The sequence below is a fragment of the Cynoglossus semilaevis genome, chromosome Z (assembly GCF_000523025.1).
Source record: "Cynoglossus semilaevis isolate Cse_v1.0 chromosome Z, Cse_v1.0, whole genome shotgun sequence".
Classification (NCBI taxonomy): Eukaryota; Metazoa; Chordata; class Actinopteri; order Pleuronectiformes; family Cynoglossidae; genus Cynoglossus; species Cynoglossus semilaevis.
Genome location: NC_024328.1, coordinates 18,195,211 through 18,208,286, shown reverse-complemented (window position 1 = coordinate 18,208,286; position 13,076 = coordinate 18,195,211). Strand labels below are relative to the sequence as shown.

The 13,076-nt window shown below is 41.6% G+C and overlaps 1 protein-coding gene and 1 long non-coding RNA gene across 3 annotated transcripts in view; one reads left to right on the top strand and one right to left on the bottom strand.

Annotated features, from left to right (window-relative positions):
- Positions 1-165: 165 nt before the first annotated feature.
- nr2f1a (nuclear receptor subfamily 2, group F, member 1a) lies at positions 166-8,237 on the bottom strand. The gene is made up of 4 exons (XM_008336744.3): positions 7,003-8,237; positions 6,733-6,740; positions 4,909-5,425; positions 166-1,050 (listed from the first exon to the last, which is right to left on the bottom strand). Exons 1-4 carry the CDS (start codon positions 7,433-7,435, stop codon positions 776-778), a joined length of 1,233 nt encoding a protein of 410 aa, XP_008334966.1. The 5' UTR covers positions 7,436-8,237; the 3' UTR covers positions 166-775.
- A 3,472-nt stretch (positions 8,238-11,709) lies between these two features.
- LOC103398214 (uncharacterized) overlaps positions 11,710-13,076 on the top strand; it is an 11,571-nt gene continuing 10,204 nt past the window's right edge. For both annotated transcript variants that reach the window (XR_003048910.1, XR_523483.3), the window contains exon 1: positions 11,710-11,872. This is a non-coding gene — a long non-coding RNA (uncharacterized LOC103398214). The remainder of the gene's footprint in view (positions 11,873-13,076) is intronic.

Here is a 13,076-nt window from a genome sequence, read left to right as displayed (position 1 = left end):
GGGGGGGGGGGGGGGGGAGGGGGAACAAAGGCGCCCCAGACGTCCTCTCAGTAAAAATGTCCTGGAGGTCAGTTTTGCTGCTGCTGCTGCAGGTCCATCGTTTCAATTAGGGCAAAAAAAGTTCAACCATCAGTGGTTATATTGTCATAGCGATTAGACTGTTTCTTATTTGTCTAAATTTCTTTATTTTTCTGTTTTTAATTCCTCACTTCAATTTTAATTCTTGGAGAACATAGCTTCGACAACATATATCGCACTCATTATAAGAAGCAAAAGGTTATATCAAAAAATTATTAGTATAGAATCACAGAAACCCTGGTTTAGAACCAGAAAAAATACAAAACAGAGAGGTACATAGACACAGGACAATTCTTATAATTGCTTGGAAACATTATTTTCCCGCTAAGTCTTGATTCTTTTTTTTTTTCTTAATGCGCATATGATGTTTTTCATTTTATTTGTATTTTTTACAAAAAAAAAAAGGAAAATAAAGACTAGTATTTTACAAAATGAAGAGTACTGTTCTTGAAGATGACGGGGCGGATTTACACAGGTGTAAAGTCCAGTTCCAATATTTTTCTGTACATTATGTATTCCATCACAGTCACAGAAGACAGAAAAAAGTAATGTCTTCCAAGTTTGTTCAGAAAAGGTCCTATATATAGTCTTCTTGTAGGAGTAGGAGGAGGAAGAGGAGGACGGGGTGAGGGGGTGCTGAATTTTGGTCCTTTTTTCCTCTCTCACTCTCTTTTTTTTTCCACTTTCATATTAGGGATCATTGGATGGACATGTAAGGCCAGTTGAAGCTGCTCCCGGATAATAGCATATCCCTGATGAGGGTTTCAATAGGAGTTTTACCTACCAAGCGGACGAAGAACAGCTGCTCAATTACCGATGAGGAGACGGTGCGCAGAGAGGGCAGACGCAGAAGGAGCTTCCCAAAGCGGCTGGGCTGGTTCGGGTACTGGCTCCTCACGTACTCCTCCAGAGCGCACTGGGATTTCTCCTGTAGGCTCTCGATGTGAGCAGCATCCGAGAGGCCACAAGCATCTGAGGAGAACACCAACACCAGAGAACACTGTGGTTAGCCGGGTATACGACTCCATCAGCCAAAAGGAACAGCCTGCTGTAGAGCAGCGCCTAAATGCATTATATATCATGTTATTAATCAATAATGAACCAAGTGAAGCTAAACAAACACAAAGTTGCCCAAATGCGCATGATAAAAAAAAAAACTTTTAAAACCAACGAGCCTCTTAAATGGTCAGATCTACAAGGACGCACTAGGGTTTAAAGTGACGTGGAATAATTAAAAATCAATTATTTCCTTTACATCAGTATTTGCCTGATGTGAACACACCGATACACGCGAAAAAACATACACACATGGCGACAATTTTAGCCTCATGTGGGCTCCACTCTGGATAAAGTGCACACTTTGCCATTGCCAATTTACATCCGACAAAAGCTCGCTCTCTCCCCGGTTATCATTCAACATCAGCCTTTACGTGTTATTGACAAGGTGGAATGGACAAACACACTGGCCAAACATGTTACATCACACTGAGCCACTGGGAACGTCATGGAGAATGAGTGGGTGGCCTGGAGAAGTGGGGGGTGGGGTGGGGGGCTTGCAGTGAAAGGGCTATATCTCCGTATGCTCCCGCAACTGTCAACAAGAATATGGCGCTAAATGTAATGGAAAACTGGGTGGGAAGTGCTGGGAAGGTAGTAGGTTGTAGGCCTACAGGCCCTCTGCTCTTCATGCCTGGACTCTGGGGGATTGGTGTGTAAGGCAACACAAACGGCACAGATGAATCTGAAATTACACTGGTTGTAATGTGACCTAATTACTCTGCTGTACGCTGTAAAGTCATTTCGCTGCTCTTCTCTCCATAGACCAGATTTGGCCTGTTTTCTGACGTAGCCTATAGGACACACCGCTGGTACCAATCACATCTGTGAGTGGAGGTGTGTGAAGTCAATAGTCACTGAGAAGAAGCGACGTAAAGTATCGGTAAATGAGGCTCGATCTCTGTCTCTCTGTCTCTGTGTGTGTGTGACTCGCGCGTTTCGGTGCTCGCTGTTAGATTACATGCGGACGTGCATGTGCAGTATAGACAAATACATAAAAAACAGTTGGTAAGTGCATTACGACGTTTGGGTCTGTTTTTTACACTCAACCCAAGCATCTGTGTCCTACTGCTTATAAAGTGCTGTAAATGCAAGCAGCGTAACCACCGGCGTAAAAGCTCTATGGTCCCACATGGAGTCTGCAGCCTGTCCTTAAGACAGTCTACCACTGAGTGTTGTGCTTCTGTTGAGACCAAACAAGGAAGGCTGCTTCAGATTTCAAGCATTATACGACATTGAACGTCGCACGGATGCTTTTAACCCTATTCGTGATTTTTCGCTGCCATAACTCACCATGACCAGACTCAATAACCTTGTGAACCCGAGGGCAACGCTGCGATCTCGGGGTGATTTACTGTGACCTCGGCTGCGGTCCGGTTAGTGCCGCACGAATATTCAAATCCTTGTGGATTAAAGACGAGTGGCCCCCTCCCATTTTTTTTACATCTACGGAAATCAATACTGTTAGGACACATTTGATTTGGAAATGTATTACCAATTCGAATACATGGCACGAGTGATAAAATTTAGTATTTTATATGTGTATGCACTTTAAAGCGGTGTGTGTGTGTGTGCGTGCGTGTGCGTGCGTGTGTGTATGTCAAGAGAAAGATGGTCAAAGACACCCAATAGTTCTTCCCAGGGCCTGGCTGCAAAGCTGCACCCCATAACCTCAACACACACTGGGACATGGGAACAGATAGTTTCCAGATTTGCAAAGGACTATTTCTGTGGCTGTGTCTCTGCAGCGCACACTGTACACATGTGAATATGGAGTTCATACGAGACACTGATACAGAACTGTGGCCAACATTATTTATGCAGAAAATACTGACCTGTTCCGTGTTTTTACAGCATTAACAGATCAAAACGGCCTGGACAAGGTCCCACGTGACTTCTTGTCGGCAACACTAGCTGTTGTCCGTCAACCTAACTCAATGATGTGTTAGAAAATACGGAGTTAACTTTAATGTGCGTATGGAGTTACGCTGGGTAATCTAGGGTGAATTACCCAAAACACCGTGCAATAGGAGATTTTCCAGGATTGTCAGTACATAAAGAAATTTGACAGGACGGTCAGACTAATAGTGAAGTTATCGGACTTCGTCACATTACCTAAGTACAGCACGAGGTAAAGAACGCATTTATTTGCTTTTAAACTCATATTTACCCCTGGGTTTATCCGACATTTTGGTGTGTCAAATTAACCAACAGATGCCAAACCACAAGGCTGAAACCAACTATTATGGCTCCTGAAACTAAAAATATAAAATCAGAAAATCCTAGAACTGTAGGGAACCTTTGTGGTGACGTCGTTTTCGCCAAAAAGGAAAAATTAAAGTTGGTTTGGTGGGTGAAGAAGAATCTTCATTCCTGTTACGGGTTCAATGAGAACTAAAGGGTTTCAATAATTCAAATAAAATAAATAATAATTTATTATTAACCTATACACACTGTATACTATTTTATAAATATATATATATATACATATATATGTATGTATTATTCACAAACTCTATAAGTGGTAGTGTGCATTCAGGTGTGACTAATGTGATGTTAAGTAAATTATGATTTTAATAACTAAATAATTGTAAAACATATTAGATGGATAAGTGTGACAGCTGCTCAAATTAAAAGTGAAGTGAAAAGTTAACATACACTCTAGGATGTTAAGGGGATTTTTTCAATTATAAATCCAAAAAATTGAAAATTACAATTAAATCTTAATATTTTTAGAGAATCTAGTTGAATTATATATTTTGTTGAACCACTTTGGGGAATTCTGTATCGAGCCAAATATGAGATAATGGTGTAAAAACTCTGACGCAAGTTCGGGAGAAAAGTTTTTGGGCCCGTGCATAAAGACAAACTTTTCCTTTTCCATCATTACCGAACTCCTTTGACCCCACAGTCCTAATGACACGTGTAAGTGTACACAACCCTACTGCAAAATAGAATCTAAATTACGCACAGAGGGCAAGGGGACTTTTGGGACTTTGCCCCAGTCAGCCATCAATTAAGCTATCAACAATGTGGGTTACTGTTGAAAATGACTGCTGACGACTCCTCGGGATAAACTATCCTCAGAAAATAAGGAAATTAATGGGTCAAGTTAGACTGGTGTACATGCGGCGTGGCTGTGAGAGTCGTGCAGAAACGCTGCACAGACATTATGAATCAACTTTCATCAGCGTTTTGATCTGCAGTCTGCTGAGGATTATTTCCTGCCCACCCCCAAGACATGTGTTTGTGCACACAAAACAAGGATAAAAGCAAGCAGCAGCAGCAACAGCCATAAAAGCATCAGCTGCCATATATCACTCATTGATGGACTATTCCATCTTTACGCACAATTGTTTGACACCTGTTCCAAAAAGTTACGGACGTGTCGGTGTGGATGGCGTGTTTAAAAATAATTTAATTTAATTTAATAATTTATACAATACTGTCACTTTTGTCCTGTTTTGAGGGGCACTTGAGCGAGTGCTAAGGATGAAAACGTAGACGCGCTCATTCAATCTGGGTTTGTTTACACGTCTGATGCGGCTACAACTGACATGGGAATGCATGTAAGTGGATATGTAGTAAGCTGTTGACAAAATAGCTCTTCTATCGGCAACACACACTTCTCGTAAAGTCAAATTTGTGACCAGCCCTATGGTTTGACAGCCATATCCACGGTGCCACAACAGGCGCCACGGGTGGAAGTGGCCCCTGAGTTTGACTTATACTGACCCTGTCTCCCCGCAGTGTGGCAATGTTGTGGACACCCACCTGATGTAAACAGCACGATGGCCTTGAGGCAGCTGTACTCTGCAGAGTCGACGTGCAGCGTCTTAAGCTTCTCCACTTGTTCCTGGAAGATCCGGATGTGATCCATGAAAGCCACGACGCGGTCCGCGGACATCGGGGAGGCGTGGAGGCCAGCTGCGGCGAGCAGAGGGGCCACATGCAGAGGCATGGAGCACTGGGCCGCGTTAAGCACAAACAACTCGCTCCACGTCAGCCTGAGAAGGGACACCTGGTCGGTGATCTGCAGGTCGGGGAAGAAAGGGATGTTTCTCGCCCACTCCACGGCGCTGAAGAGCAAACGAGCTGCCAGCTCGCAGATGTTCTCGATGCCCATGATATTGTTGGGCTGCATGCACTGGCTCCCGTACCGGGAGGTCGGGTAGGGCTCGGCCCTCAGCAATAACGAGATGTATCCGGACAGATAGCAATGGCCGTTCAGTGGGTCCCCGTTCGTCAGCGCGTACTGGCCTGGGTTGGGTTGAGTTGGAGGCATTCGCCGCTGACAAAAAGAAAGAGAAAAAGAGGAAATGTGCATCCAGGACTGATAAACATTGTTCAAGAGTAACAACACGTCCAGAAAGCTAGAGCTCGACTGTGTCCCATAAATGAGGAAAAAAACAAAACAAAACAAAAAACCCAAAAAAAACCCAGCATGCATTGAAATCTAAAATAATTCAACACACACTTTAAAACATATTGACTACAGTGTATGAGGTTTGAAAGATAGTCTTGGTCCATCGATCATAATACATTTATCACCAGAACATATGTGCTGTGTCCCTTAACCTTCACACTCCTTGCATTTGTATTTAGACAGACAGGTTACATGTGGAAAACTGAAAATACAATCACTTTTACACACTTAACACTTACATTTTCTACAAGTTGTCAATTGTTTAATATTATTTTATTACCATCAATAGTTTAGGGCGTATCGTCGCATTACACGCAGCAGCAAATTTGAGTTCATTTAGTGTTACTTATTTTTATATTTTTTGGAAATATCTGTTTAACTTAATAATTATTTTCTGTGCTCGGACATATGCCAAACCGAGTTTATAATTATCGTTAATTGCAGCCACAATTGTACATTTTATCCACATAAAAAGGTAGTGTGAAAGTTAAGGGATTTCAGCCATTGTTTAATATCAAAATTAAATATTAATGTCGGCAAGTGTGTGTCAGACGCAGACTCTCAGTGTGCATGTAGATGACAGGGTTGAGCAGAGGGATGATTGCAAAATTTTTTGGGAATATTAAATTCACAATTAATTCGAATTAAAACAACCATCATGGAGAGGGAAGTTACCCGGCCTGTAATACAGCAGGCAAAACAATTAGCCAGGAACAACTTTAGCCTCTGAGCAGTGTAGTCAGCATAGAGACCAGAAGCCAGAGACCAGGGTCTGGAGTGTGTTCTTACTAACATTTACACACACACATCCACACACACACAAAAAACAAACAAAAAAAACCCACCAAAACAACAGCACTATACTACACGAACAATCAGCATATACTTCTAAAAGAGCTTAGTAGCTTTGAACACTGTACACCGACACACACATAAACACACTCACAAACACACACTCAAACACGAACCCTCTTTTCCCCTTAAAACATATATGTGCGTGGAACAGCACATTTGTACCTAGTGCTTTTTGACAATGGTGATGCTTGGACAATAATTTAATTCTATAAATAAGAAAAATTAAATGAAAAGGTCAGCTGCGTCAAAACGACCGCTTTGTTCAGGCGACCAGCATTGAAAAGCACAGATACTGTGGCTGCTCTCTGGCCTTTTACCCTTCTCTCTCTCATGTGTATGCACGGAGAGGGGAGGAGAAAAATGAGACTTAAGCATTCATGCAAACATCCCTGAAAATCATGGATGGAGACTGCAGTGTGTTCCCAGTCATATAGACTGTGACCTTAATGCAACATGGCAGCCCTTTTTCCGTCTACTACTACGGTGGCTGCTGATGTGGATGCGTAAAATCACGAGTGGACTTTAGTGTGTGTAAATTAATGTGTATTTACATATATATGTATATATATATATATATATATATTCACCTTCCCGGCGCATCCCCACTTTTAAACACTTCTTCAGCCGGCAGTATTGGCACTGATTTCGGTGGTGCTGGTCAATGGGACAGTTCCTATTGGCACGACATGAGTATGTTAAGTTCCTCCGTACACTCCTCTTGAAGAAACTTTTGCATCCCTCGCAGGTAAACTGGCCATAGTGTTTGCCGCTCGATTTGTCTCCGCAAACCACACATTCAATATGCTGCTGACTCTGTCCAGAATTTTGACTCCCCTTGTCCCCAGCGGCCCCCGGTGTGGACGGGGGTCCCGGCTGGCTGGGGGTCTGCGGAGTGTGCGGCGCTGCCGACGCCGCCTGCTGCTGCTCCCTCGCCGGCTGCGCTGCTGGGTTGGGACCGCTCGGAGGTCCTCCGGCCACGTCTTCCTGCGGATCTCGCCAAACGCTAACTACCATTGCCATATCTCGGCCACGGAAAGTGCTATAAAGCGAAATGGTCGCCGGTGTTACTGGAGCGTTGAGGAGAAGAAAAAAATAATATAGATCTCAAAAGACGGGGCAGTGCAAAGTCAAATCAGAGCACGCAATCTCATATGGGGGTATGAAGCAGTAGAGTAGAGCGCGATCAATGCATTCAAAATAACAGGAGGGCGATTGAAGAGGCACTCGATCAGGATATGCAAGTATCGGGAGGCCAGTTCCAAGGTAAATTGCAGTCAGCCATTCAGGAATCCCTAATCTTGTAGGAAAACCCGAGTCCAGTCGTAACAAATTGCAGCTTGGTATAAAATAGCCACAAAGGAAAAAACAGGAGCGCTTCACATGGACGCAGGAGCGAGTCAAAAAAGGAGACCTTTTTGCTGGAAAGACACGCGATCCAAAGTGCTGCGGAGATAAATTCCTTTCTCTTTTCTTCCCCTTGCTCCTTTACGCTCCCGTCTTCGCCGCACAGGAGGAGAGGACAGACTGAAGAGCTGGATTTTTACATCTATATTCTTAAATAAACCTCATCATCTCGCCCGGCAGCGAAAGCTAAGCGCGTCGGCAAATGAAGTGCCCATGTATAGTTTCACCTCTCTCCGGCAGGAGGAATGGAGATACGAAGAGGAAAAAAGATGAAAAAAGGAAGAAAAGGAAAAAAACACCAACAACTAATAGAATATGCAAGAAGAAGAAGGAGAGACTCAAAAATTGAATGCGCTTAAACGGGAGGACCAGCAGAGCAATGTTCCCGAAACGGGGGATCTGCGCGAATGTCTGTATATAGTGAACTTTGACACTACTATTGAAACTGACACGTTTCTATGGAGATCGCTGCGCCTTATATGGTGCTCATGTCAAGGAGCCAAGAGAGGGGCTGCTGGAGACTGATAATCAAAGGCGACTGACTGGCCAGAGCCCTGCATAGGGGAGGAGGAGAGGAGAGGGGGAGAGAGAGAGAACGAAAGAGAGGGAGAGAGAGAGAAAAAAATGGGAGGCTAAGGTTATAGCCAAGCCCTCTCTGCCTTTCTATTGGTTAGACTCCCTCCGTTCATTCACTGCAAAAAATGTCCATCCTGACAAGTCATTCAGTCTCGTGTTCAAATCCTGAAACACAACTGTTTCCTTAAAAGTCAGTACGAATGGATGTGAACAATTCCACTTGTTTTACAGCTGAAATGTTAATAGTTTAAAGATACGTTTCAGCAAACGATAGCGTTTATAAGCGGTGGAAAAGACAATGGCTCGATCTTATAAAAATGACAAACACGCAACGTGATGAGTCTGGTCTGGCACTGGGAACAAGTAGGAACAATCTCCAACACATGGATCGGGATTTTAGTCTCATATTTTGTTTAAAACCAAGATTTCCAGACTAGGTACTGAACAGATTGATATTTTTTGTAGTGTTGCCATCCAACCACTGGAGGGGTTGGGGGTCTCTGACAGGCACAATTTACATTGAGCTCGCCCCGCGCTGCTATTTACTTTGAAACCTGATTAGTATGGGTCGTCTATTGTCGCCAAAAAGAGGAAGAAACCCTGGATAGAATGGCAAAAAACGCGGGGTAAAGGCAACAGAGAGGAGGTGGGGGGCACAAAGGTTTTACGAACGGCAAATAAACCCAAAAAGCTGTGCGCAGCGGCGAAATAAGGACTCTGGCACAGAATTCCTGCCCAAAGTTTCAATATGGTTTGTTTGCGGTCTGTTATCTTACAGAAATAACTAGTGTCATGTTTGGTTTGAAGCGGATTTCTAAGGTTTTACATGTTGCTTTGTCTTTTCCGTGCGCATTGCGGTAAATCCGCGTCTGTAATCGGCAACAGTGTCGCCGATTAAAACTTACATTTTAGTTTAAAGGCGCTTATAAAGGCAGGAGATGTCAATTCAAAGGCTGATGCACGAAAAAGCATGTTGTATGAACGGGATGCGGTGTGACAGCGGTCGGAAATCTCTATAAATAGTTGCAGCAATAAGCAACATTTAATAATTACCAGGATGCTGCGTTTCCACAATCACTGAGCTGGTGTCACATTATGTCTTAATAATGACAGTAATTCCAAATCAAGTTGCGGGGAATTTGCATGGGGATTCCGGCTTTTTGTATGAGGGTTTCTGCAGCCTCGCCACCTCTCAGACTGAAAAATATTTGGATCGCGCTGCCATCTAGCGTACGTTGCACAATTACAACTTAATATTATCGCATGCCTTAGTCATCAAAGATACAATTTTAAGACTGAGGAGTTGATATAGAAAAAAAAAAAAGAATAAAAAGATGATTTTAACGCACATATATTTGTGGACATTAGTGATTATAGAAAAAAGATATTTCATTGTTATGGCCGTAGGAAACAGAGAGAGAAAGAGAAGAAAAAAGTGTGTCAACAAATATACTTAACGTGTCAACAACACAGCAAAGTATCAAAAGTAAAGTGCGGATTTTACTGCACCTAATAAAGATGGAGCACAGAGATATAATCGTAATCGTGAATAACGCTGCTATATTGCTATATTTTCACATGCTGCAAAAAGAATAAGCGTTCCTAATGCGTGAGGTTATTGTTAAGAATTCTTATTCAAAGTGTCTGAATGCAAATCTTTGACCACAAAGAGATATTAGTAGATACAATGGGGCGCAAACATGCAGAAGCCCCCTTTTGCAAACACACTGGAGGGATGGCTTCTTTTTTAAGCATTCAACATGAGAGCTTTCTCCCCCGTCCCATGTCTCGGACACTCCACTAAAAACTCCCCGGCCATGTCTCCGGCTCTCTGAAAAGGTGAAACCAATAAGATTAAATCGGACAAAGATTTTTCCTCTCTCTCCCTCTCCCTCTAAGTGTATCATTAAGATTTAACTCCTCAGATTGGGAAAAAGGCTCCGCAGGAGAAGAGAGGAGAGGAGAGTGAGAGGGGCAGCGAATGGGAGAAGGCAATAGAGAGGCTCTAATAGAAAGCTGGAAAGCGGCGAGAGAAAAGGGGAGAAAGTGGACAGCGGCACATAAAAAGAAGAAGAAGCTGCAGCAGCAGAGGCAGAGGTGGCGGAGGTTCGCAGGAGAGCAGCAGCTTTGAACCTGGATAAAACCGGGCGCACAGAAGGCAAGTACACATTTTAACTTCATCATATGCTCTTCACCCAATGCTCTGGTGCGCACAGACACATTTGTCCGCGCGCCTCCGCAAAACCGTTAAAAGTAGATTTCGAGCCGTAAATTAAACAAATAAACGAAATAGAGATACACATCATTTCTTTTCTTCGCACCATCATACCGATCAGACCACGTTCTGCATTTCGTCTAACCTCATAACTTTGTGTGCAATAAACTGCACCGTTGCCATAACATGCTGCCGGCAGTTTCTGTTGTCATTGTGCTGCTGGACATGAGCCGTCCGGTGAACATCACCTGCACCAGGCTATTTGTTGCTGTAAAAAATAAAGTCGATAAGAGCCTGTTTGTATCTGCCGTAACATCAGTGGATTATCAAAGGTAACATTTTATTCCACCTCCCGTTCTATTTTCCAAGTGTCACCTCTATTAAATACAATGTAGCGTGTAAATACGTAAATAAATGGAAATAACACAATGGGTGCATTGGCGTTAAATGTAGTGCACTGTCAAACACTCTCACACACATCACTGCGTTAGAAAAATGACTGCATGTGCGAAAGAGTAAAGGAAAAATGTCATGCTGTGATCCATCACACTGTTGACATAAATTAATAGCACAAAAAAGTCAAGTTAAACAAAAAGTAAAATAAACAACACTCTAAATTGATCGGGTCAACATTTTAAATAGCTGCACAAAAATAACATTTCTCTGCCATGCTGCTAATGATAATCCTGCGCGTAATTCTCGTAATTAATAATCTATTATTTTTAATTGAGAGTTTTAATATTTAGTGTCCATCTTCTACTATTGAAATAGAAATGACTTAGTAAAAATACATCAATATTAATTTTAATATTAATATAATATCATTACATTTAATTTTAAAATAGTACTCAATATTATTTTTTTCCCAAATTAAATATAACGTCTTTTTTATTATTGAATAAAAAACAATAAGCTGAAAACAATAGAAAATAATCTTTGAAGGATCTAATTACTCCCTCAGTGCTCGTGTTTAGTTAAATGGCTTCAAAGATAAATAATTAATGGGAATTGTAGTAAAGAAGTAAAAAATAAGAGCAGATAATAGTTTTGCCAAATGTGATGTGATGAACAGTAATCCTCTCCATTTTTAACACTGCAGCTGCAGTGCAGCTAAAACCAACACGCAGCAACATCATCAGTCGGGAAAACACTGAGGTCACAAGTGCAAGGCCCCTCAATAAAACAACAGATGACCAGGAGACACTGCTCTGGAGCAGTTGAAACGATCCGAAGGGGAAACGGGGTTTTACAAATTGGTGGAGGTTTGTGTTTCCATTTATTGATTGTGTGTAATCACATCCTGAGTATTAACCACACAGCAAAAACACCTAATAAGACATTACAAGGATTTCTTTTTTTTATATATATATATAAGGGTGAGTCATTTTTCAGTAAGGCCGCCGCTCTTGTAGCCTCGTCTCCAGTGTTATATTTCTGGACGCGGGGTCATAAGGTTGAGGGCCACATCCATACAGCTGATGTTGCTGCTGCTGCTGCTGCTGATCCCTGCGACTTAAGCGTCTGTCAGCGTAAATGAAAACAAACCAACACCATTACACTCGTAATGTGACTGGAACTTAATGCGTGCGTCATTACGCATCCCATGCTGAGTCCAGGCTGTTTGTTTCTATATTAGACGCAGATTAATGGTGTGATGGTGCACGTGTGGCCTAAAACACGCGAAATTAAATTCATTTTTTTATAACTACTGCAAGTTTTTCTAGTCCTGTAAGTTTGAGGAAAAGTTACTGAAATGTTTTCAAGACATTTAAACGTTTAAACCGTAAACCGTTTAAGATGCGCTATGTTGTGCTATCGTTACAGACGTGACTTCTAGGCTGTTGTTTCACATGATAATCTGTATTTTATATTTATTTAATTCATTGTTTAAATTGGTAGCTTATATGTAAAATCAAAGGAGATATAGAAAACAAACGTGTATTTTCTACAACCCATAAATACCAAAATAACACCTAGTTTAAGTTTAGTACTAACTACATGGTAAATTTGTTATTTGTTTTTAAACACGTGTATTCTACTCATCTGTTTCCTACATGTTCACAGTAGTCAAGGACTGACGTATTGGTTTATACTGTTTATATTTGGGACAACAAAGGGAGCTAGTATAAATAATATTATTAGTTTTATATTTAAATGCATTCACTTAATTAATGACAGCAAAGCTTTATTTTTTCTTGAAAATATTGAATATAAACATGGGCTAAAATAAATAAATTATTTTTTCCTAAACTTTTTTTTCATCCCAACGCCCTTGTGTACAAATTTAATTTTTAAATATTAAATAAAAAAACAAATAAATAGATATTAATAGAGATAAACCATACACATAACCACACTCGTGTATTAAAAGATAAAACTCTAGTATTTGAATTTATTGTTTTGTAGCTTTGAGTGTGTTGAAGAGGGAAGGGGGGTTGAATATTGTGTGTGTGACAGAGAGAGAGA